Below are 21,981 nucleotides of genomic sequence, written 5' to 3' on the forward strand. Positions count from 1 at the left end.
TGTCAACTTCTTCACATTCTTCCACTGAAAAACCTTTTTTTTAGACTACCACACAACTTATTAACCCATCAAACTCCAAGACCAAAATCATATATTTTCTCATAAAAATTGTGCAATTCATGAAAACCAGCATAGTCAACACATGCACCCAATTATTGATAATTTCATCCATATTATTCGATTTTAGATCCACACGGTTTGAAACTTCTCAAACCAAATCCTTACTTGCAGAGAAAGTAATATAAACACATATATAGTTAAAACAATATTTATGCTTGTCGTCAATCCTTCTTCTTTAAATTCAAATAACATCAAACCAAGGTCTTGCGACGTCAATCCTTATTTTTTAGACTTGAAAATAAAAATTTACTGCGAAAGTATCAAATCATCTGTAAAGTCATACACAAAAACATGTTTTACAGTTCATAAAATATATAAAACACAAACGGAGATAAGTAAGATATTTTCAAGGTATTAAAAATTTGATATATAATATTTTGTAATTCTTAAACTTTTAAATTTTTAATAGAGATTAAATTTTTAAAATATTTCAAATTTTAGATGTAGTTTAAATATTTGTAACATTTTTTTTTGAGTTAAATATTAATGACACTTTAACTTTTTATAGAGTTTAAATAGTTATATTTTTTTAACATTTTTATGGAGGTATTTATAATATTTCTAAATATTCTATATTAAATATTTAAACCTTTATATATTTTAATTTGCTAAAATAAATCAAATAAAACTTCTAAATTTGGAAGCCTGATAAATAAGCATAAATCAAGCAAACCATATAAATTTATAATTAAAAACATATTAGTTTTATTTATAATGGTTCTCAGCCATTGTCTAAAATTTTCTAGCCGATCTGGGATGTTGTAAATATTTCTTTTATTTCTGTAAATTATATTTTTGTCTAAAAAAATCTTAATATATAGATTACTACTATATTTCTAAAAATGCTATTAGTGAAATATCTATTTCTTCTTGATTTTTTTTTAAATTATATATGGACACCTTTAGGAGTTTATAGCTTCAACTTTTTATTAGTATAGATATAATGTCTTAAAATTTCTATGGAGGTTAAGTAATTGTAATGTTTAAAAACATTCTATGAAGTTTCAATATTTTTAATATTTGAACCTTTTAAAATTTTTAAGTTTCAATATTTATAATATTTTAAACTTTTGAAATTTATAAATTATAATTTTTAAAAAATCTTTAAATGTTAAGAAATTTTTAAAATTTAAAAATTATAATATTTTGAAACCTTTAAAAGCTAAGACTTTTAGAAGTTTCAATATTTATAATATCTTAAACTTTTAAAAAGTTCAAAATATAATATTTGAACCTTTTAAAAAGTTTCAATATTTATAATATTTCAAACTATTAAAATTTTAAAAATATAATATTTAAAAACTTATAAAAAGCTAAGAACTTTTAAAAGTTTCAATATTTATAATATTTTAACTTTTAAATTTTTTAAATATTATAATATTTTTTGAAACTTTTTTAAGTTTTAATTAGATCAGATAAAAAACCGGATTAAACCGAATAAAACTTTTAAACTTGGACGCCTCATAAATCAAGCTTTCCTGCTCATTCGTTGTTGGAAGCATATTAATCTTATTAATGATGGTTCTGAACCATTGTCTAAAAAATTTCTAGCTGATGTTGGATATTGTACATAGTTCTTTTATTTACGTAAATTTCAAATTTTTCTTTTTCTAAAAAATTCTGGAAATTTTCAAAATGTTAATGAATGGCATGTCAATTCCTAATTGGTCGTTTAAAAAATATTTTAATATAGAAAATTCTGGAAATCTTAAAAATGTTAATTAGTGACATGTCGAATTCCGATTGGATGTTTAAAATCTTATGTGGACAGCCTTAGGAGCTTATAACTTCTACTTTTTATTAGTATAGATTATGTAAGAATATGTTTCACACGTGAAATAAGAGTTAGCCACTAAGAAGTGGTGGTCGGGACGTTACAATAATCAAATAAAAGCTTAAGTATTTAGATATATTCATACTTAAGTATTTAGATCTAAAGATGCATATTTTGTAACAAAGAGTTTTTTGGTTGAATAAATTTTACATTCATTCAAAAAAAAAAGCTTAAGTATTTAGATATATTCATACTTAAGCTTCTCAATTAAATACTATGAAACACTAACATTTTCTTTTATCAAGAATTATAGTTTGACTAACTCTTTAATATATATAATTAAGATAGACATTTTCTTTCATCTTAGCTCTTCAATTTCTTGAATATAGCTCTAGATTTTTTTTTAATAAGAAGTTCATTTAATTTTATTTTTGACAACTTCTAAATATTAGAATATGAATACTCACATTCATGAATTAATTCAACTATCTTCCTCTTTGTCTCTGGATTTTTCTAAACCAACGTTCTTTCGTTTTATTCAATTATCTTCCATTTGATATTGAAAAAACCCTAATCTTTTTCATATATAAAAATTTAATTCTTTAGGGACAAAGTTGCAATTCTTCTACAATATTAACCAATATCTCGATCATTGCTACAACACTTCAAACTATTGACAAAATTGTAACGCGTAAACCATATGTCTATACATTCATGATTTACGCCAAGAGGAAGAAGTGACTCTTTGATTGACTCCTGATGTCCTTTTGTCTTTTGGTGATGCATCTATTTTATTGGGACATGTTCTAAACCTCTCTAAATTTTTTCGGTAAATATTGAAACTGTTTATGATATAAAAAATAAAGAATAGAAGACATGGAAGATGTTTCATATTACTTTTAATTTAGTTTTGTAATTTGCTTTAATGAGAACAAACATGTGGCACTCTCTCCACTACTAACGTGTCACTCAGATGGAGAGAGTTGGCCATCTTTAATAGTATAGATTTCTTTCAAATGCTTTCAAAAAATCATTGTTTTAGGTAGGGGTGGGCGTTCGGTTTTTCGGTTTGGTTTCGGTTCAGTTTTTTCGGTTTACGGTTTTTCTAGTTTTATAAAAATGGAACCATAAAGAAACCATATGTAATTCGGTTTGGTTACTGTTCGGTTTTTTCGGTTTATGGTTTTTTTGGTTTCATCAGAAATGAAACCATATAAAAACCATATGTATCACAGTTTGGTTCGGTTTCGGTTTGGTTCCGGTTTTTAACGGTTATTTCATGCATTTAAAAAATAAATAGTTGATACATAACTAAAAATAAGCATAAAAGTAAGAATATATATAGGTTAGGGAATAGAGACTTAGGTTAAGGTTTTGTAATTCGATAGATTAATTGAAGATCAATAATTAAAGCCCAATAAAGAAAAAAATTATTGATATTGTTATACAATATAAATTTATAAGCTTGGAAAACTAATTAGTAATTATATCTAATTATCCTAAATTTTTATAAAAAACCAAAAAACCATTCGGTTTTACGGTTTTTAACCAAACTAAACCTAAACCAAATGGTTAATTAAAATAAAAACCAAACGGATTTTTAGATTTAACCATAACCAAACCAAATCATTAAATTCGGTTTGGTTTGGTTCGGTTTTTCGGATTTCGATTTTTTCGCCCACCCCTAGTTTTACGTTATTTGTGTTGACTTTTCGCGTTTCATTTGCTCGTTTGTTGTATTTCAATTTAGTTTCTATACTTAACACTTTCTAAAACAATCATAGTTTTTTTGATTAGTTATATTTATAGTTTCTCATTTAGTTTTTTTTTTTTTTTTGCCTTTTTGCTTTTGATTGAATCATTTCAAATTTCTTTGAATTTCAATATAGTTTATATGGTTTTCAATTTTGCTTATTTTTTTAAAATCAAATAATTTTGTCGTTGATTCTCCTTTTGTGTGTGTATTTAGGTATCTAGTATTCACACCCACCAACGTTAATTATAATTCAAAAAAAAAAATTGGGTGTTAAAATAACAAATTAAAAAAGGTCGAAGTATCAAATATTGACACCTACCAACGATGTCCATACAGCTGTCCTTTACACGCTTACGTATTCAAATTTTTTTTTATAGCCGTTAGTGATATTGTTTCTTCTTCTTCTTCTCTTTCATTCTGAATATATAATAAATAACTGACCATTAAAAAAAAAATTGAGAAGGAGCCGAGAAAACTAAAACCCTAGTTCCATCTTTTCGTCGCTCCTTCTTTCTCTCTCTCTCTCACGCTCTCTCCTAGTTCCGTGGCATGATTCGGGGCTATGTTTAAGTATGGAAGCAACAACAACAGAGGAATCAACCGTTACTACGGGAGAGGAGAGACGGAAGACGAGGCTCGCCGAGCCAAGCCAAGCCAAGCCAAGCCCAGCGTAAGTTCTTTTCTCCATCTTTGGTGTTTGAATTTTTAGATTCTATGAATTGATTTCGATTTCGTTGATTTCTTAACATCAACAGTTTGATTAGGGTTTCAGTTTCGTTGATTTTGATTTTCTAATCTGATAATCCAAAATTAGGTTTTGATTTTAATTTTGTTGATTTCATAACAGGTACGGTTTCAATTTCGTTGATTTTGATTCTCTAATCTTAGAATCCGAATTAGTGTTTGATTTTAAAAATCTTAGGGTATCGAAACGAATTGGGTTTTTTTTTCTTCATATCTCTGCTCTAGATTTGCGGTTCCTAAAATCTTATATATGACGTTCAAGTTCTCTTTTTCTTTGATGCAGATTCGGTTCCTTAAAATCAAAGCAAGTTAGAAGATATCTGCTGAATCGGTGAAGGGGGTATAACCGAAGTAACGAATGGCGCAAAAGGGGGTTTTCTTTGAGACTAAGTACACCATCGTCCATCAAGTTATGCATAGGTCAACTCAAGGAACTGTTGTGAGGCAGTTAAATTTTGCTACAGTGTCTTGGTGGAGCTGAACACAAATGCCTCTTCTCAGTCGAGGTAATCAAAATTACCTCTCTGAAATGTCCCATCTTAAAGTCCCTGTCCCTGTCCATGATGGTAGAATAATAACAAATGCCTCGGGTTGGTTGAGAGGTAATCAAACTGAATGTCCCTGTCCCTAATAAAAAACGAGATTGTCCCATGTTCTATAATTTCTCGGGTTCCTAGTCACCGAGCTGAAACAAATGCCTCGTACTGCTAAGGTAATTTAAATTACCTCTCTTAAGGTCCATGTCCCTATCCCTGATGGTAGAATGATAACAAATGCCTCTCTGAATGTCCCATCTTAAAGTCCCTGTCCCAGGCCATGATGGTAGAATGATAACAAAATGCCTCGGGTTGCTCGAGGTAATCAAAATTACCTCTCTGAATGTCCCTGTCCCTGTCCATGTCCCTGATGGTAGTATGAAAACAAATGCCTCGTGTTGATTGAGGTAATCAAAATTACCTCTTTGAATGTCCCTGTCCCTGATGGTAGAATGAAAACAAATGCCTCGTGTTGGTCCCTGTCTCTAATGAAAACGACTGTCCCAGTTCTGTGTAGATTCTCGGGTTCCTAGTAACCGAGCTGAAACAAATGCCTCGTGTTGGTTGAGGTAATTTTAATTACCTCTTTGAATGTCCCTGTCCCTGTCCCTGTCTCTGATGGTAGAATGAAAACAAATGCCTCGTGTTGGTTGAGGTAATTTTAATTACCTCTTTGAATGTCCCTGTCCCTGTCCCTGTCTCTGATGGTAGAATGAAAACAAATGCCTCGTGTTGGTCCCTGTCCCTGTCCCTGTCCCTAATGAAAACGACTGTCCCAGTTCTGTGTAGATTCTCGGGCTCCTAGTAACCGAGCTGAAACAAATGCCTCGTGTTGGTTGAGGTAATTTAAATTACCTCTTTGAATGTCCCTGATGGTAGGCTCTGCAGTCCCAGCTTCTTAATTACTCGGGTTCCTAGTCACCCAATGTAAAAACAAATGCCTGGCCTATGAAATAGCTTGAGATCCTAGTCACTCAAGCCAAAAGAAATGTCCCTATGGTAAAACGCAAGCGAGGGTTCCTAGTCACCAGAGCGAAAAGAACAAATGCCTCGACTCGGTATGAGATCCTAGTTGCTCATGCAACTGGGATTTCCATTAGTGTGGGGGTTTAGTCGTCTAACCCAAAAACAAATGCCTCGACGCGGTATGATATTGAGGGTTCCTAGTCACCTGAGTGAAAAGAACAAATGCCTCGACTCGGTATGAGATCCTTGCTGCTCATGCAACTGGGATTTCCATTAGTGTGGGGGTTTAGTCGTCTAACCCAAAAACAAATGCCTCGGCGGGGTATGAGATTGAGGGTTCCTAGTCACCTGAGTGAAAAGAACAAATGCCTCGACTCGGTATGAGATCCTTGCTGCTCATGCAACTGGGATTTCCATTAGTGTGGGGGTTTAGTCGTCTAACCCAAAAACAAATGCCTCGGCGGGGTATGAGATTGAGGGTTCCTAGTCACCTGAGTGAAAAGAACAAATGCCTCGACTCGGTATGAGATCCTTGTTGCTCATGCAATTGGGATTTCCATTAGTTTGGGGGTTTAGTCATCTAACCCAAAAACAAATGCCTCCACTCGGTATGAGAATGAGATATCTCGTTAGAAGTACTTATGCCGAAAGTGAACTCCTAAATGACGCAAATCAGGTAGTTCCTTACCCTTACCTCTTGACTTGCTTAAAACAGCTCTGCAAAATCAATATACAGTATGTGAATTCAGGTATGTAAATTTCTGTTTCTTCTATATCTGATGTCTTATTATATTCAGTTTCGTTATAATATTGTTTCTAAACTGAATCCTCTTCTTTTTTTTTTGGCGTCTAAAACATTCATGGTTTTGCAGACACTTACATAGATCTTCTAACATCACATATTTTTTTGCGCAGGCTGTTGTTCCTCGGTTTCCAAAGATCATCATCAGGTTATTTTCAGGGTAGACTCTTCGGTTTATATTCTTCCTCATATTCCCCATTTTAAGAATTGGAATCAGTCTGTTAAAATTATGCATATTGCCTTTGCTTAAGTTTGTCTCAAGTTCAAAAAGAAAGTAGATTTTCTTAAGTTTGTCTCAAGTTCAAAAAGAAAGTAGATCATTCTATAAGTTGTTACTGTTACTGGAAAAAGATAGTAAATCACTTGATAATTTTATTACTCCGTTTCTAATTGTAGAGCAGATTGCATAATTATTAACACTTTTTTAACTTGCTAACTGATAGTTTTGTTTGTCAAAATTCCATCAAGAATTGAGTTTGTTGAGTGTCTTTAGGTGACTAGAGCTAATTAAAATGGTTCAACTCATGTTTACACATGTGATTCTCTGTTGAAATTGTATTCCTGTAAATTGTCAATTTTAATATATTCTATGATCTTGATATCTTTATACAAATTAGAAAGCTGCATTTTTTTCTATTATTTGTGACATTCAAGTTCGTCTAGAAAACCATTCAATTACTTGTAGTATGAGTGATACAATGTTTTCCTGTGCTTCCATTTAAGTGTAGCCGTGTAGATAAATATGTGACAGCTGAATGTTGTTCTGGAAGATCCTATAGTTGTGTCTGCTTACTATATCTTATGTTATCTGGTGTTCACAATATTGATTGAGCAGTATCTTCTCTGACTTGTATAGAATGATTGATACAATTGAGTATTTTCTGTGATGGTTCATATTTGATTCTTAGAGAACCTCATGTCTGAGATCTGTCGGGTTTGTCGTAATGCAACCCATTTGCATTATGAAAACAGAGGAAGTTTTGTGTAGCAATAGAATTTTATGGATATTTTGTTAGGTGCATTGTTCTCATTTGTGATTTCTTATTCCAGTTACGCATTCGGCTTACCCTTTGTATCATCTTGTTGTTAGTTACTTACTCATTTGGTCATTCGGCTTATTCCTTGTTTGTTGAGATTTCTCAGTAATGACATGTTTTAGTATAATTGGCTATCTTGTTTCCTATGATTGGTAATGAATATTAGTGATCTATAAAATTGACCACTTCTTACTGTTGAAGCTGAATAGCATAGCAGTTCTTTTAGCTTTGTAAATATTTCGGCATCTGATTTTGAGTATGTTTCATGTTGCTATTATAGTTTTATTCATTCTTGTTGCTATTTTTGTTATGGTCTGATCTGACCTTGGTTATTTTGGATTCAGCTATCGTTGGATGAAACCTAAGATGTTGTTATCATGTAAAGTTTGCCTTAATTTCTTTTTCAGGAATGACTCTGTTTCTAATGTTTGTGCTCATATGATTTAGAGCAGATACTAATAGTTTTGGGTTTCCTTTTGTTTGTCAATGTTCTATGGATGACTGAGTTGGTGAGAGTAAAAGTATCGTTCAGTGTCTTTAAGGTCACTAGAGTTAAAATGGTGTAACTCATATTTACACATATAATTTTTCAATGTTAAATATTCTGTAGGATTTTACTTCCTTTATACAAAGATAAAAAGCTGTATTTGTTTTTATTTTGTGTTAACATCCAAGTTTAAGTAGAAACCACTCACTTACATGTAGTGTGAGTGGTATAATAATGTTTGTGTTTCGTTTAAGTGCAGCCGTGTAGCTAAATATTTAGTGTTTTGTTCTGGGAGATGGTATAATAGTTGTGTATGCTTACCATATCTAGTGTTCATCACATTATTGATTGAGCAAACTATATCTTGTCTGACTTGAGCAGGATGACTGATTCAATGAGTTCATATCTTTTATGTGTTAGTTCGTTCATATCTGATTCTTAGGGAACCTCGTGTGATTCAGATCTGTCGTGTTGCAATCCATTTGCCTTATGAATATTACTACATGGATTTAGAGTGCATTTTTTTTACTTGATTCCTTTTTACATTTTGTCTAGCTGTTAGTAGTTCGATACCGTCCTAAATGGTTGTACTTGTGTCTCCTCTGTTACTTTGCCCGTCGTAGCTTTCTCTTCATCCCAGAGTTTACTCTCTCTGGTACTCACTCGGCCACCTTAATTGGTGGTTGCTTCCTTGAGGTACTTTTAAATTACCTCTTCGTTCTAAATTACTGTTTTTTTTAATTCTTTTCCTGTTTAAGGTGTTGTGATTTCGCAATTTAATATGGACGGTTCTTTTTTATATTTCATATAACAACCCATATAATATTTACAAGAACCATATATAACCAATTTACAAGAACAACATATAACCAATTTAAATTATTTAATAGAAATTATCAGTTAAAAAAAACAAAATATAATACCAAGGAAAAAAAAATTAAAAGAACCAACAAAATTTTAGTTCTATGATGATGGCTATATAGTATATGCTCAAAAGAAACAGCAAATAAATACATTACTATGCATTTTATCCGTCAAGATAATTGCATATTCTGAAGAAATGGAAATGTTCTCCATTAAAAACCGAAGAAGCAGAATCGAAAAAATATATATAAACTTTTCAGAAAGCAAAAATAAACAAAAGATAGGAAGAAAAAACTCGAAAACAATGGTTGATGGTACCATACAACATACTATATTGCATTTTGGTTATTTATTATATATAAACATATCCATCGGAGGACTTTGTTCAACTGTCTTCCGCCGTCTTCCGCCTCTTTCTAAGCTTTCTTTCCTTGCTGAAGCATAAAATAAATAAATAAAACACACAAAAATCTCATTAATTAATCATCATTTTCTCAAGCTCCAAAACATGTATTATTAATTATAAGAAAATATCATAAGCTTTGTTGTGAAAAAATAGTGAACTCCAGCAATTGCTATTCCTGTTCCAATACCTATCTGTGTCGAGATCTGGTTTCCTGCAAATATTAATTAAGTGAAATACATTAGTTTGTTACATTTGTGATTGTCTAAATAAGTAAAAAGGGTATATGAATGGAAGAGAGTTTGAGTATTCTTTTACCGAAGATAACGATGGAGAAACCGATCACGAACACACGTTTCAGAACGTTTTTCAACAGCGTGTGTCAGTGGTGCGACCCTCTCCAAGGTATTGGTAGCCAGCTGCAACCGCGGTTTTTAAAAAAAATTTTGCTCTATTAAAACACAGGAGGTTAAGGTTAAACAAAAGAAACTTGAATTGTGTATTACCTGGTTGTAGAGATGGTAAAACATTCCAACCCAGAAGAGATCAGTAACGACTTTTGTCATTCCCACTTTAGCAATCGCATCGGCGAAACCGTGGTTCAGCAGTTTAGGACCTTCCACCTAATAACAAATTTTAACCAATAACCCTAGTTAATAACCAAATATAAACATATTACTTCTTCCATACGTAACTAGTGAGAGATTATAAAAGTGACTTACGATGATGGCAGGAGGAATGCAGATGAAGAGAGCAATGATGGAGATGTAAGCATAGACATTTGTACTGTCCATATCAGTCTGAAAATAAAACACAATCCGGTTTCAAAAATCAAAACTTGACGTGAATTCGTAACATAGGGAAGAAGAGAAAAGAATCAAGAACCATGACTTTCTTGGAGAAGATGCTTCGGTAAGTGAAAGAAATGTTTGAGATCATCGCACTGATGAAGCCGAGCCAGTTGAATGATAGCTCGGTTAGTGAAGCCATTGCAACACCTACAAAAGTTTAAAAATTAATCCAAGATACTTTTAACAAAAACAAAAAACAAGAAATACGGAAAATAGTATAATTGAGTGTTTACCAAGAACAACAGGAGCTAGAGACAACCATAGTGTTATGGGGATGGATTGTCCCATAATGAATTGAGAAGCTGCCGCATTGAAGAATGGCTGAAGCGCTGCGTTTTGACAAAAAAACGATAGAAATGTTAGATTTTGATTAAATGAAATGTTTCTACATGATTTTTGAAAGAAAGAAACAAAAAAAAAAAAAGAGTACCTTTGATGGTGTGAGTGAAGAAGACAGCAACTGCGGCACAGGAAACGTTGCTATTGACATGGCCTAAGGCGTGACAGACTGCAACTTGTATCAGTACCTTGAGGAGGTTCGCGTCAATTAGCTGCAGGCTGCAGCCATCAAATCATTCACATGAGGAAAGATAGTAAATAAATAAAATTTAATACTTAGGAGCTGAAAGTAAAATTTAAAATTTAATTTTTTCTTTCTTTTAGAGATTTTCCATATGGTTTCATTATAAATACACAAACGTAACTCTTAGCAAGAAATATAAAAATACAACAACGTAACAGCTTCTCTCAAAAATCGAATTTGGTCTCCCCTTTCACTACTAGATTCGACTTCACACGGTGGCGATGGCTTTAATCTCTGAAACTTCCGATGACGTTTCTAACGGCAGCGATCCAAACAAGGATCCCGAAGATCTCCACAAGAAACCGCAAGAAGAAGAAGAGAATCAAAACGAGAAACCGAAAGAAGAAGAACAAGTAGAGAATCTTGCTCCGATTCGTCGACGAGACATCCCAGTGATACTCATAGAAAGAACCGTCACACTCATCCGGAGATGTCATTACCCGAGGCTATCTCTAATCTCCAAAGCCTTCCGTCACGTAATCTCTTCAGAGCATCTCTTCGTAACGCGCTCGAGCCTCGGCTTGACTGAACCGGTTCTTTATACCTTGATCTCGTTCCCACCTTTTGAGGCCCCAAGCTGGTTCATTCTCCATCGGAGCAACATGTCTTTACGGTTGAGCAGAATCAGTTCACTTCCTCCGATGTTTCCTGGATACACTGCCGTCACAATCGGACACAAGATTTACGTTATGGGTGGACGCGTCGGTTTAAATCAACCCGTAAATACTGTCATCGTCATCGACTGTAGATTCCATAAGTGGAAATATATCCAGAGTATGAAAAGGGAACGTTGCTACGCAGCCTCCGGAGTCATTGACGGAATTATTTACGTGGTGAAGGGGATTTGGGAAACTTTGCCTGGTCCATTCTCTTCCGTTGCTAGTTCGAGCGGATTTTTTCCTATACATGTGGTTTTGGATAATAAGATCTACATGTTGGATGGTCAGCATTGTTTGGCTTACGATCCCAGACTACGTAGATGGCAGAATTGGGGACCTGAAAGTCCACAGAGGCATTATTGGTACGCGTGCTCTTGTGTGGTTGATGATCTGTTGTATGCCATTGTTCCTCAGTGGTGTCTTGCTGGGTCTCTCATTGTCGTGTATGATCCAAGGGATATGGTTTGGAGACCTGTCAAGGGTGTAGATGATTTTCCTAGTCCCGGTTATCTTGAGTCTAGAATGGCAAGCTTTGGTGGGAAGTTGGTGATATTGGGATGGCATCAAACCAAGAATAGTTGTGCTCGTGACTCGGAAAAAATCGTTATGTGTGTAGAGGTTGCGTTGGGGAGACGTGAAGATGGGGATATATGGGGGAAGGTCGAATCAACCTCACCTGTGCATTCATCATTCAGCTGGCCTATCATTGATATTTCTCGAACTGTTACGGTTTGATGACTCGTTTGCAGGTATGTTAATATTTGTTGAGTAATGTAGTATTGATGATGAATTATGACATTTTCTTGAAACCCAAGTCTTATTTATGCTTTCATAAACTTGCAGGTAAAGAAGCGCAGCTCTGTTTACATGAGAGCAACTATGAAGCAAAGTCACTCAGAAAATGTTATCTGATACATTAGAAAATAACTCTTCCTTCTTATTCATTGAGCACAATGTGTAGAGTCGGCCACTTTTTTTTAGCCTTTATACAAAGTTGAGCTATCATTCTGTTGTAAGTTTTCTGCTATCATATATATGACTATATGAATTCTGGTTTAGAGATGAAGCGAAACAAAGTGACTTAATGAACACTAGACAAAACTAACACAGACGAGTTACACGAAGGCAATCACCGATACTCTGGAACTGTAGAAGAAAGAACATAATATAGAGGTAAAACAATAAGAGTGTTTTTATTTGCTTAAAACAAGTTTCACAAATTTCTATTTAACGTAATCTACTTCCACGCCGTAATTACATACGAACCCCATCATCAGAGACTAAAAAAGATATATATATAGCCAGATTTATTTTAGAAGAAACAACTAAACCCTTCCCACAGGAGACAATGGTGGGTGGTGTGAGAGATACCTAGCCGGAGCCTCAGCTTCAATAGGACCTGAAAATGACTTCAACCTCTCGTTTTGAATCTCTCCATTAGCTTTGTTGTCTACACATGAAGCATTCGTTTCTTCTGTGGTCTTTGACAGATTCCGTCCCTCGTTAACCGCTATACAAATGGAGAATGCTTGCAAGAGTGAAAGTGATGTATTGTACTCAACCGCGTAAACACCTTCTCTGTATGGAGTGAAACTCAAGAACGGTTGGTTGTTGTTATTATCTTGTAATCCTCCCTGCAAAACATTCACATTAATCAGTTTCCATAGCTCAGTCCAAAGTAAAAGCTACCCATGATGTTTAGTATTCACAGTTTTTTGTTGATGTTATATATACCTGAAAGAAGAGCTTGAAGGCATCTGAAGCGGAGGGAGATGGGTTTTGGGGTTTATTATGCTGATTTGTGAGGATTCTAAGGTTGCAGCCAATGTCCCAGCCTCCACAGTCGCATGATCCACCTGATTTCCATCGTTGGATAAGCGATGAAGGCCCTCCTTTGTGTGGGAGACTGTGAATCCCACTTGGAAGTACCACTGTTGCGTTAACATCTGCAAAGTAATCTCCAAGTGTGGTGTCTTTTGCTGAGCCTGTGTCAGCAATTTTTGGGATCTTGATCACCATGGCAGCTAGCTCGTTAGTCCGCTGCGATTCAGATGCAAAGAGTACAAATTCTCTGGTTGTGAGGTTCTGGACAGCACTTTCTCCTGCGAAAATCAGAGGCTTAGAACCAGAGACTCTCATCTGAGCGACAATGTTGGATGTGTACTCTTGGTTTTGCATCTTCCTGCCGTGGTTCATCCATTTCCCATTTTTCTTCTGTACTTCCTGAACAGTGAAAAACGTATACTTGTGTCCATAGTCTTCCTTTTCCGGGGGAGTCTGTTTTCTTATCGTGGCTGCTGTAATACTTTGTTCCTTTTCAACCGCAAATGTGAAGAGTGGTTGATCATTCTTAGACGTCACACGAAATAGAGCCTGAACAGTTGAATTTTTTCCATTTCTCGACAGAAGGGATGAAGACGGTTGACTGTCGGAAAGTACATGCTTTTGGTGACTTGAAGTTGCATCCTTTTGTGATGGCTCAGGAGACCTACATGAGTGGCTTGATTTTGGTCTTATTAAAGGATCGAGTAACCTTCTCAACGGACTAGACCTGCCTCTGTTTACTGCACTGGTTTTATCAAAAGAAGAGCTGTCACTGAAAGAAGAGACAGCAGATGGATTGTCTAAACCAGCTCGTGATGAAATAAGTGCTGCGCTTAAGTGGGGAAGTGTCTGAGCATCTTCGGAGTTGGAGTTTTTGCTGGACTTTCCAATGCTGAAGCTGAGTCTGCGAAACGGTGAAATGCTCCTTGCTCTTTCTGCAACAGCTTTCGCTGGTTTCTGATCCGACTGTTTAGGCAATGTTTCTGTTGACCTTCTATCTAGAGTCCTGCTCCTAGAGGGACTAGACTCACCTTTTCTTGATCGGGGAGCTGAACATGATCTTTCTGAACTCAAGAAGCTGATACGCTTTAAGAACGGCTTACTGCCATCAGATTCACGTCCAGAGTCCAGGACTGCACCTTTCCCATACGCCAACTTTTCTGAGAAGCCCTTAGTTTCTGCCACTCGCTCAGCCAGCAACACTTTTGAATCGTAGAACTTGGACAAACCAATAATCTGTTTCTGAGAAACAATTCCTGGTACAAACACAGCAGCAGGCTTTTCTTTACCAAACAAATCATGAACACGAGGATTTCGGATTCTCTCCTCCATCTTCTCTCCTTTTTTCTTAAAATCCTCGGCTAGATTCCTTGATATTATCCTTGTGCAAGAAGGACTATCTGGCTTTGATGGACTCAAGAACGTTCTGGTTTTTGGAGGAGCAATCTTGAAATCAGAATCCGGTTGTAACACAGTTGCACGAGGGCTCTGATGAATCTGCCCATCTCTTCTGGTGGAACAAATTCTTTGTCTGTCAGTGATATTTCCAGGCAAAAAGCTACGACTATGAGACAGAACACCATTATCTCGAGGTGGATCCAAATCTTGAAAATTATCTCCAGGCTTAGATGACATGAGATAATACTCCAATGGAGGGTGATTGACTCTTTTACGAAAAGGAGAAGCAACCAAACCTCTGCTGGAGTCAGTAGATGATTCATCAGTCCAGAGTGAAGACGACGTGCTAGTGTTAGACAAGGAAGACCTCGTATGCTTATCCACTTGTTTATCACCTGGTTGCCTATTTCTCAGGTCCAGTAAACCAATGCCACCAGTATTAGCTTTAACATCCTTGTCTTCATGTTTATCACATTTCTTGATATAACTCGGAACATAAGACTTGTACTTCACAAGGTCTCTTTCTCCAGAGGCAGTTCTACCAATCCGTGACTTAAGACGATTCTCCAAGCGTTTAGGACAGACGTCTTCGACTTTTTTCGTGATCTCGCGGTGGAAATCGGAATAAGACAACCCGCGTTTGTCGTCTCTGAACTTATCCGGTGTAAACGACTTTGAGCTTTCCTTAGCCAACACCTTCTTCTCAGCAGATACAAAAGGCGGTCGATCACAAGAACCCTTCTTCAGCTCCATACGGTACTCCATCGCAGTAACGTTTTCACTTAGATACCTCCCATTCTACAGCAAAAGGTTACAATGGTCGAAAAAAATCTTGAGTGTTTTCTGTAGAGAGACAATTCAAAATGTTTTTAAGTACTTAGTTATCCACACACACACAGAGACACATACGAGGTAATAAAATCTAGGGAAGAATCTTCAACATTTGGAAATGGAATCAACAACAACAAAAAGGCCAAAATTATCAGATAGATACAGAGCTTCATGGATCCTTAAAAGAAGAATCCATGAGAGATCTGACAAGAATCTCTACAAGATAAAAGCTGAGAGAAAGGGATAAAAAGCAAAACCTAAGAAGACGAGAATAATAATATCACATTCTTGTCAATATTACTCTTTTACCCAAAAAAAAAAAAAACCAACTTCAACAAGAGAGAAGATTAAGAAACTAGAAGTGAGTGAGTGAGTGAGAGTGCACAGAGTACAACATTAACACAAAATTTTGCTTTACATTTAGGGGAAAATGGAATTAACATTATTAGCAGTAGTGTACGGATTAGCCAATTAAAAAAAAAATCGAAGCCGTACCTTGACGGAATCAGTGCGCCGACGAAGCATCCATCCGATAGGAGGAGAGTAAGAAGAAAAAGAAAACCCAGATCAGAACAGTGATAATTTACAACAACAAAGGGAAGAAGAAGAAGAAGAAGAAGTCAGATCTCAAATCCTGCTCTCCGTGAAATCAGGCAAAAATAGCGCCGACGAAGCTGACCCTATCAGCTACAGAGGGTAGAACTAGAGAGAGAGAGAGAGAGAGGATTTTTTTAGAGCTTTGTTTAATTTGTGTGTAGAATAATACTAATAGATAGAGAGAGTGACAAGTAGAGAGAGAGAGAGAGAGTTGTTGGAGAAGAGAGAGTGTTTTTTTTTATTTTTCTCTCTGCTCGCCCGAGTCTTTCGTCCAAAGTTGTTGTTTTTTTTTTTTTTTTTTTTTTTTNTTTGTTGTTGTGTGGAGAAACGAGGAAAGAGAAAGACATCACTTTTCTTTTGTGGCCGACGGATTTAGTTTTTAAAAAAAATAAGAAAAAGAAACAGTAGATAGATGGTGATGGGGCCAAGAAGCCAAAGGGGGGTAGTAGAGAAAGTAAGTATAGTAGAATGAATCGTACGTTCAAGATTCCGTAATGAACGCGGGAATTACGTCATCGTTGTTACCCTACTTAGTGGAGCTCTCTCTTTATTATACACCGTTGGATTTAAATATATTTAGCCACAACAAACATGATAAACAAAATTACAAATGGGTTATATATACTTATTATTATATCAAGATCTGACATTTAAGATGGGCCTATGGCACAGAATACATAATAAATTCAGCCCATGGTCCATATACCTCAGACAGCCTTTATTGCTTCAGATTATACAATATGGAAATTATGTTATAAATTTCCTTATTGATTACACTTGGAAATAATTTTTTAGGTTACATGTCCGGTCGGATGATCCGTAGATTTCCGGTTTTATGTTTGTCCATGTATCCTNTTTTTTTTTTTTTTGTATGAATTACTACGTTTTTACTCTTTTAGCTTCTTGTCACGGTCTCCGTTAAATCAAGTTCTCACTTCTCAGTATCTTCATACAATAAGCCTCTTTGCTTAATATGGAACCATGTTTTTGGGATTTTTACTTTATATAAAACCTAGACTTTCAGTCGACATAATATATTTACATAATTTTATTCTTATGTATAAAAAAAGAAAAAATCCGAATAGCTTTTTAAGCTACATATATCTCGTCTCTAGACTTCTAGTAGTCTGTAAAAACTAAAAACCAAATTAACACATGTTATTATGACGAATTTTTTAACATAGGACGAGCCCGTTCTGGACAGATTTAAAGCCCATTAAGGCCCATAAACACATATGACCTTTTCAGAAACCTTCTCGAATTTTCTCGATTTCACCTAGATAGATAGTTTGTCCCCATTCACATCCTCTAGATATTTCTGTATTCCCGTAAATTTCAAGAAAAAGCTCGAGAATTTTCGGATTCGTGCCTTTATATAGATTCGCAAATCCTCTGCGCTTCTCATCAGAATTCGAAACAAAAAAATCAAAGTTTCTCATAATCGAATCAGATTCTCTCTATATTAAAAAAAAAAAAAAATGTCGATGATTCCAAGCTTCTTCAACAACAACAACAACAGACGAAGCAGCAACTTCTTCGATCCTTACTCACTCGACGCATGGGATCCGTTCAGAGACCTAACATCATCATCATCTTCGCTTTCTCGAAACACCTCAGCGATCGTTAACGCACGTGTTGACTGGAGAGAGACGCCGGAAGCTCACGTGTTCAAAGCCGACTTGCCTGGACTTAAGAAGGAAGAAGTGAAGGTCGAGATCGAGGAAGACAACACCGTTTTGAAGATCAGCGGAGAGAGACACGTGGAGAAAGAAGACAAAAACGACACGTGGCACCGTGTGGAGAGGTCGAGCGGACAGTTTTCGAGGAGGTTTAGGTTGCCTGAGAATGTCAAGATGGATCAGGTTAAGGCTGCGATGGAGAATGGTGTTTTGACTGTTACTGTCCCTAAGGCTGAGACTGATAAGAAGGCTGATGTCAGGTCTATTCAGATCACTGGCTGAGCTGAGCTTTGACGTTCAGGTTTTCTGATCTGTGTTTGTTCTCTGTTTTTACTTTGAGTGTGTGTGAGTGTGTGTGTGTCTATCTAATTAGTAATTATGATGATGTATCTTAATTAAGTAATGAAGATTAGAACATGTTTCTTGTGCTTTACTAATAACACACAACAAAGAGATTGTCTAATTAATAGGCCCATACAAGAAGCCCAAATTTAGCAAACTAATATATCCCACATCGGTGAAAAGCTCTGAACTGATCTAAAACTTTCTCTATATAATAAACGCATTAGCATTGTTTTTGGTTCGTTCCACCAACAACATCACGATCTTTCTTTCTATTTCTTTTTTTAGGGTTTTTTAAAAGATGGAAAACGATCCCTTCTCTCGTACGCTAGTGATAAACACACATGACATGGTTACTGATCCTTCGTGTGATTCAACGATCTCGTGGAACGAGAGTGGCAAAGAGTTTCATCGTCTGGAACCCAACTGAACTTTCGAGAGAGGTTATACCAAAATTCTTTGGGTATGGCTACGACGATATCGGCTTTGGTCACAATTTCGTACTCTTTGTCAAGTTGCTTGACCGATACGGCTTTAGGATAGTCTGACCCATGGGAATTCGCAGACGATAACTTCGTGAGAGATATACCTTATCTTGTTTGGAACATACGTAAACGCGAAAGAGGTCATAAACGAAACCCTACAAAAGGGAAAGAGCGGCTAAAGCAAATCGTGGTTAGGAGGAAACAGGGAAAGAAGATTATGAAGAACCGTACCATCCCGTACTAATAACTACTGAATTCAATTCCTAGTCAAAACTACACTCTTTAATGCACTGTACAACAATGGGCAAACTTTATTGTTAAGTTTTTGTTAATGTTCATCACAAACTTCGTCTTGGCAAATAAACATATATCTTTTAATAAACCTAGTGTTACTACCTTCTCCCTGATAGAGATGTTTACTATATGTTTGTTATGATTGAATCCCTTTTTAAAAAAAAATAAAGTTGTATGAACAATTTACTTAACAAGGATAGGTGTTATGTCCGTGGAGTTAGTAAAGTACTTTGTTTTATCTGGTTTTGATTAAGGATTAAGAAAAAAAAACAATTGGTAATATATGAAAATAATTTTTTCACTTCCACTGATATGAGAACATCTATGTATCTTGTGAAGAGAGATGACGTTAGCAATGACGTTCATACCTTAAAAAAAAAAAAATTAATCCCTGTCTGGTTTGATCTTCAAGATATTCTTGGATACCAAGAGAAAGTAAAATGGCCTTCTTTATTAATTAGTATTTTATCAGCCATAACCTCATTTATATATAGTTAAACTAATACTCAATCAAGGCAACGAAACAAGAAAGAAAAAAAACAGAGGAGTTAGATAACTTTAGAAACAGAGGAGTTGATCCAATTATGGCGGAGAAAGAAGAGTGTGTGAAGCTTCTAGGGTTTTGGGGAAGCCCTTTCAGTCGTAGAGTCGAGATGGCTCTCAAACTCAAAGGCGTACCTTACGAGTACTTGGAGGAAGACTTGCCAAACAAGACCTCTTTGCTTCTTGAGCTTAACCCGCTTCACAAGAAAGTTCCGGTTCTTGTCCACAATGATAAAGTATTACCCGAGTCACATCTGATTCTCGAATACATCGATCAGACATGGAAGAACAATCCGATTCTTCCTCATGATCCTTACGAGAAAGCCATGGCTCGATTCTGGGCCAAGTTCATCGATGAGCAGGTATATATATTGATTTGCGGGTTAAGTGATAAAATATTTAAAATCAGGATCATATAGTTCTTTTTGTTTATAGATTGTTCTTAACTTGCAGATTCTATCACTAGGGTTCAGGTCCCTGGTGGAAGCAGAGAAGGGAAGAGAAGTTGCTATTGAAGAGACTCAAGAAATGCTTATGTTTCTAGAGAAGGAAGTCATTGGACAAGATTTCTTCGGTGGCAAGACGATAGGATTCTTGGACATGGTCGCAGGAAGTATGATCCCATTTTGTCTAGCTCGGCTTTGGGAAGGTTTGGGAATTGATATGATTCCAGAGGAGACGTTTCCAGAGTTGAACAGATGGATCAAGAATTTGAAGCAGGTTGAGGCAGTGAGGGAATGCATTCCTCCAAGAGATAAACAAGTTGAGCGAATGACCAAAATTGCTGAAAAAATTATGTCTACTTAAACGAAAGACACAACATCATATGCTTGCATTGTTTTGTTTTGTTACGTTTTTTTTAGTAGACATTATGTATGAAAATTGATATTTTAAAAGCTTTATCATAACATGTTTCATGTAGTACTATAATAGAATAATTTACTTAATAGCCATATTTAATCTTTGAAAGTATTATATAGCAATACATTAAAATAAAGGCTCGTAACTCGCAAAGGAACAACGTGGTAAGTGTCTATGAAAAGCCAATTGCTAGTACGACACAAGAATAAAATAACTAAAGTGGTGTCAGCAATGACTTGATTTCTAGAGACATAATTATATTAGTGAAACAGCGAACGAACCAGAAAAAAATTAAAGAGAGAAGAACAAAGGAGTGAGATAATAAAAATCAAAAAGTGATAGAGCGAGAGATCTAATGGCGAAGAAAGAAGAGAGTGTTAAGCTTCTAGGGTTTTGGATAAGCCCTTTCAGTCGTAGGGTCGAGATGGCTCTCAAACTTAAAGGCGTACCATATGAGTACTTGGAGGAAGACTTGCCCAAAAAGAGTACTTTGCTTCTTGAACTAAATCCGATTCACAAGAAGGTTCCGGTTCTTATCCACAATGATAAGATATTGTCCGAGTCACATGTGATCCTCGAATACATTGACCAAACATGGAGTAATAATCCAATTCTACCTCAAGATCCATACGAGAAAGCCATGGCTCGATTCTGGGCCAAGTTCGTCGATGAACAGGTAATCTATCTAATTAAAGTAAGTTTTATAATATTGATTGCATATTAAGTGATAATAACACTTAACGACTTATTAGGACTTTTTTTTCTTATAGCTTGATCTAACTTGCAGATCCTACCAGTTGGGTTCATGCCTCTAGTAAAAGCAGAGAAGGGGATAGATGTTGCGATTGAAGAGATCCGAGGACTGATTACGTTTCTTGAGAAGGAAGTTACTGGAAAAGATTTCTTCGGCGGCAAGACGATTGGATTCTTGGACATGGTTGCGGGAAGTATGATCCCGTTTTGTCTGGCTCGGGCTTGGGAATGTATGGGAATTGATATGATTCCAATGGAGACGTTTCCAGAATTAAACAGATGGATCAAGAAGCTGAATGAAGCTGAGATTGTCAGGGAATGTATACCTCCAAAAGCAAAACATATTGAGCGAATGAACAAAATTATAGAGAGAGTTAAGTCTGCCTAAATTAATGAAAACATCATAACTCTGTTCTTCTGAAGTAACAAATGTTTAACACATTTCTTTTCGTGCTTATGTTAAACTAATATGGTGTTAATTAGAACAATTTTTCTGCTAATCCATCTTAATTGTTTTGCTACGTTTTCACCTCTTTGCTTTGCTTGACCGTTCATTTGCCTCGTGACGTAGTATTCAACAAAGAACAACAACGTTTTAAACGTTTCTTGATTAATCGTGGAACAGAATGTAACTATTATTGAAAGTGACGCGATAGATGATGATTCTAGAAGTCCTTGGATGGATGATACATACGTTGTACTTGCAATTAAGTGTTCCTCACAACTCTTGGAAAAGTATGCTTAACTATTTGAGTCAAAGGGGCCTAAAAAAGACTTATTTTCCTTTACCTT

At 35.6% G+C, this 21,981-nt stretch overlaps 6 protein-coding genes and 1 long non-coding RNA gene across 9 annotated transcripts; 5 read left to right on the top strand and 2 right to left on the bottom strand.

Moving 5' to 3' along the window:
* Positions 4,090-9,306, top strand: LOC104700550. 2 transcript variants are annotated; one of them, XR_753607.1, is made up of 3 exons: positions 4,090-4,320; positions 4,678-6,645; positions 6,812-9,306. It is a non-coding gene; the product is annotated as an uncharacterized LOC104700550 (long non-coding RNA). The 2 variants fall into 2 exon arrangements; XR_753606.1 differs by having other exon boundaries at positions 4,678-9,306.
* On the bottom strand, positions 9,909-10,659 carry LOC104704391 (triose phosphate/phosphate translocator TPT, chloroplastic-like). The gene is made up of 4 exons (XM_019227516.1): positions 10,574-10,659; positions 10,375-10,487; positions 10,212-10,289; positions 9,909-10,112 (listed from the first exon to the last, which is right to left on the bottom strand). Exons 1-4 carry the CDS (start codon positions 10,626-10,628, stop codon positions 9,924-9,926), a joined length of 435 nt encoding a protein of 144 aa, XP_019083061.1. The 5' UTR covers positions 10,629-10,659; the 3' UTR covers positions 9,909-9,923.
* Positions 11,145-12,317, top strand: LOC104700551 (putative F-box/kelch-repeat protein At2g29800). The gene has a single exon (XM_019227515.1). It carries the CDS (start codon positions 11,145-11,147, stop codon positions 12,315-12,317), a length of 1,173 nt encoding a protein of 390 aa, XP_019083060.1.
* Positions 12,749-16,504, bottom strand: LOC104700552. Of its 2 annotated transcripts, none has more exons than XM_010416075.2 (3): positions 16,131-16,504; positions 13,317-15,602; positions 12,749-13,216 (listed from the first exon to the last, which is right to left on the bottom strand). In XM_010416075.2, the coding sequence occupies exons 1-3, from the start codon at positions 16,158-16,160 to the stop codon at positions 12,908-12,910; spliced, it is 2,625 nt and encodes an 874-aa protein (XP_010414377.1). In that variant the 5' UTR covers positions 16,161-16,504; the 3' UTR covers positions 12,749-12,907. The 2 variants fall into 2 exon arrangements, with proteins under 2 accessions (XP_010414377.1, XP_010414378.1); XM_010416076.2 differs by having other exon boundaries at positions 13,317-15,647.
* On the top strand, positions 17,535-18,344 carry LOC104700553 (17.6 kDa class I heat shock protein 2-like). Its single transcript, XM_010416078.2, has one exon. It carries the CDS (start codon positions 17,711-17,713, stop codon positions 18,191-18,193), a length of 483 nt encoding a protein of 160 aa, XP_010414380.1. The 5' UTR covers positions 17,535-17,710; the 3' UTR covers positions 18,194-18,344.
* Positions 19,547-20,537, top strand: LOC104700554 (glutathione S-transferase U1-like). Its single transcript, XM_010416079.2, has 2 exons — positions 19,547-19,937; positions 20,029-20,537. Exons 1-2 carry the CDS (start codon positions 19,617-19,619, stop codon positions 20,380-20,382), a joined length of 675 nt encoding a protein of 224 aa, XP_010414381.1. The 5' UTR covers positions 19,547-19,616; the 3' UTR covers positions 20,383-20,537.
* LOC104700555 (glutathione S-transferase U2) lies at positions 20,730-21,689 on the top strand. Its single transcript, XM_010416080.1, has 2 exons — positions 20,730-21,112; positions 21,224-21,689. The coding sequence occupies exons 1-2, from the start codon at positions 20,792-20,794 to the stop codon at positions 21,575-21,577; spliced, it is 675 nt and encodes a 224-aa protein (XP_010414382.1). The 5' UTR covers positions 20,730-20,791; the 3' UTR covers positions 21,578-21,689.

This window comes from Camelina sativa, chromosome 7, assembly GCF_000633955.1.
Source record: "Camelina sativa cultivar DH55 chromosome 7, Cs, whole genome shotgun sequence".
Lineage (NCBI taxonomy): Eukaryota > Viridiplantae > Streptophyta > Magnoliopsida > Brassicales > Brassicaceae > Camelina > Camelina sativa.

Excerpts from the sequence above, each read along its gene's own strand:
- LOC104700552 (XM_010416075.2), bottom strand. The coding sequence starts at position 16,160 with ATGCTTCGTCGGCGCACTGATTCCGTCAAG. Across the intron at positions 15,603-16,130 it reads GGCGCACTGATTCCGTCAAG|AATGGGAGGTATCTAAGTGA; the intron begins GTACGGCTTCGA and ends CTTTTGCTGTAG. Across the intron at positions 13,217-13,316 it reads CCTTCAAGCTCTTCTTTCAG|GGAGGATTACAAGATAATAA; the intron begins GTATATATAACA and ends AATGTTTTGCAG.
- LOC104700551 (XM_019227515.1), top strand. The coding sequence starts at position 11,145 with ATGGCTTTAATCTCTGAAACTTCCGATGACGTTTCTAACGGCAGCGAT.
- LOC104704391 (XM_019227516.1), bottom strand. The coding sequence starts at position 10,628 with ATGGGACAATCCATCCCCATAACACTATGGTTGTCTCTAGCTCCTGTT. Across the intron at positions 10,488-10,573 it reads TCTAGCTCCTGTTGTTCTTG|GTGTTGCAATGGCTTCACTA; the intron begins GTAAACACTCAA and ends AAACTTTTGTAG. Across the intron at positions 10,113-10,211 it reads GCATTCCTCCTGCCATCATC|GTGGAAGGTCCTAAACTGCT; the intron begins GTAAGTCACTTT and ends ATTTGTTATTAG.
- LOC104700553 (XM_010416078.2), top strand. The coding sequence starts at position 17,711 with ATGTCGATGATTCCAAGCTTCTTCAACAACAACAACAACAGACGAAGC.
- LOC104700554 (XM_010416079.2), top strand. The coding sequence starts at position 19,617 with ATGGCGGAGAAAGAAGAGTGTGTGAAGCTTCTAGGGTTTTGGGGAAGC. Across the intron at positions 19,938-20,028 it reads CCAAGTTCATCGATGAGCAG|ATTCTATCACTAGGGTTCAG; the intron begins GTATATATATTG and ends CTTAACTTGCAG.
- LOC104700555 (XM_010416080.1), top strand. The coding sequence starts at position 20,792 with ATGGCGAAGAAAGAAGAGAGTGTTAAGCTTCTAGGGTTTTGGATAAGC. Across the intron at positions 21,113-21,223 it reads CCAAGTTCGTCGATGAACAG|ATCCTACCAGTTGGGTTCAT; the intron begins GTAATCTATCTA and ends TCTAACTTGCAG.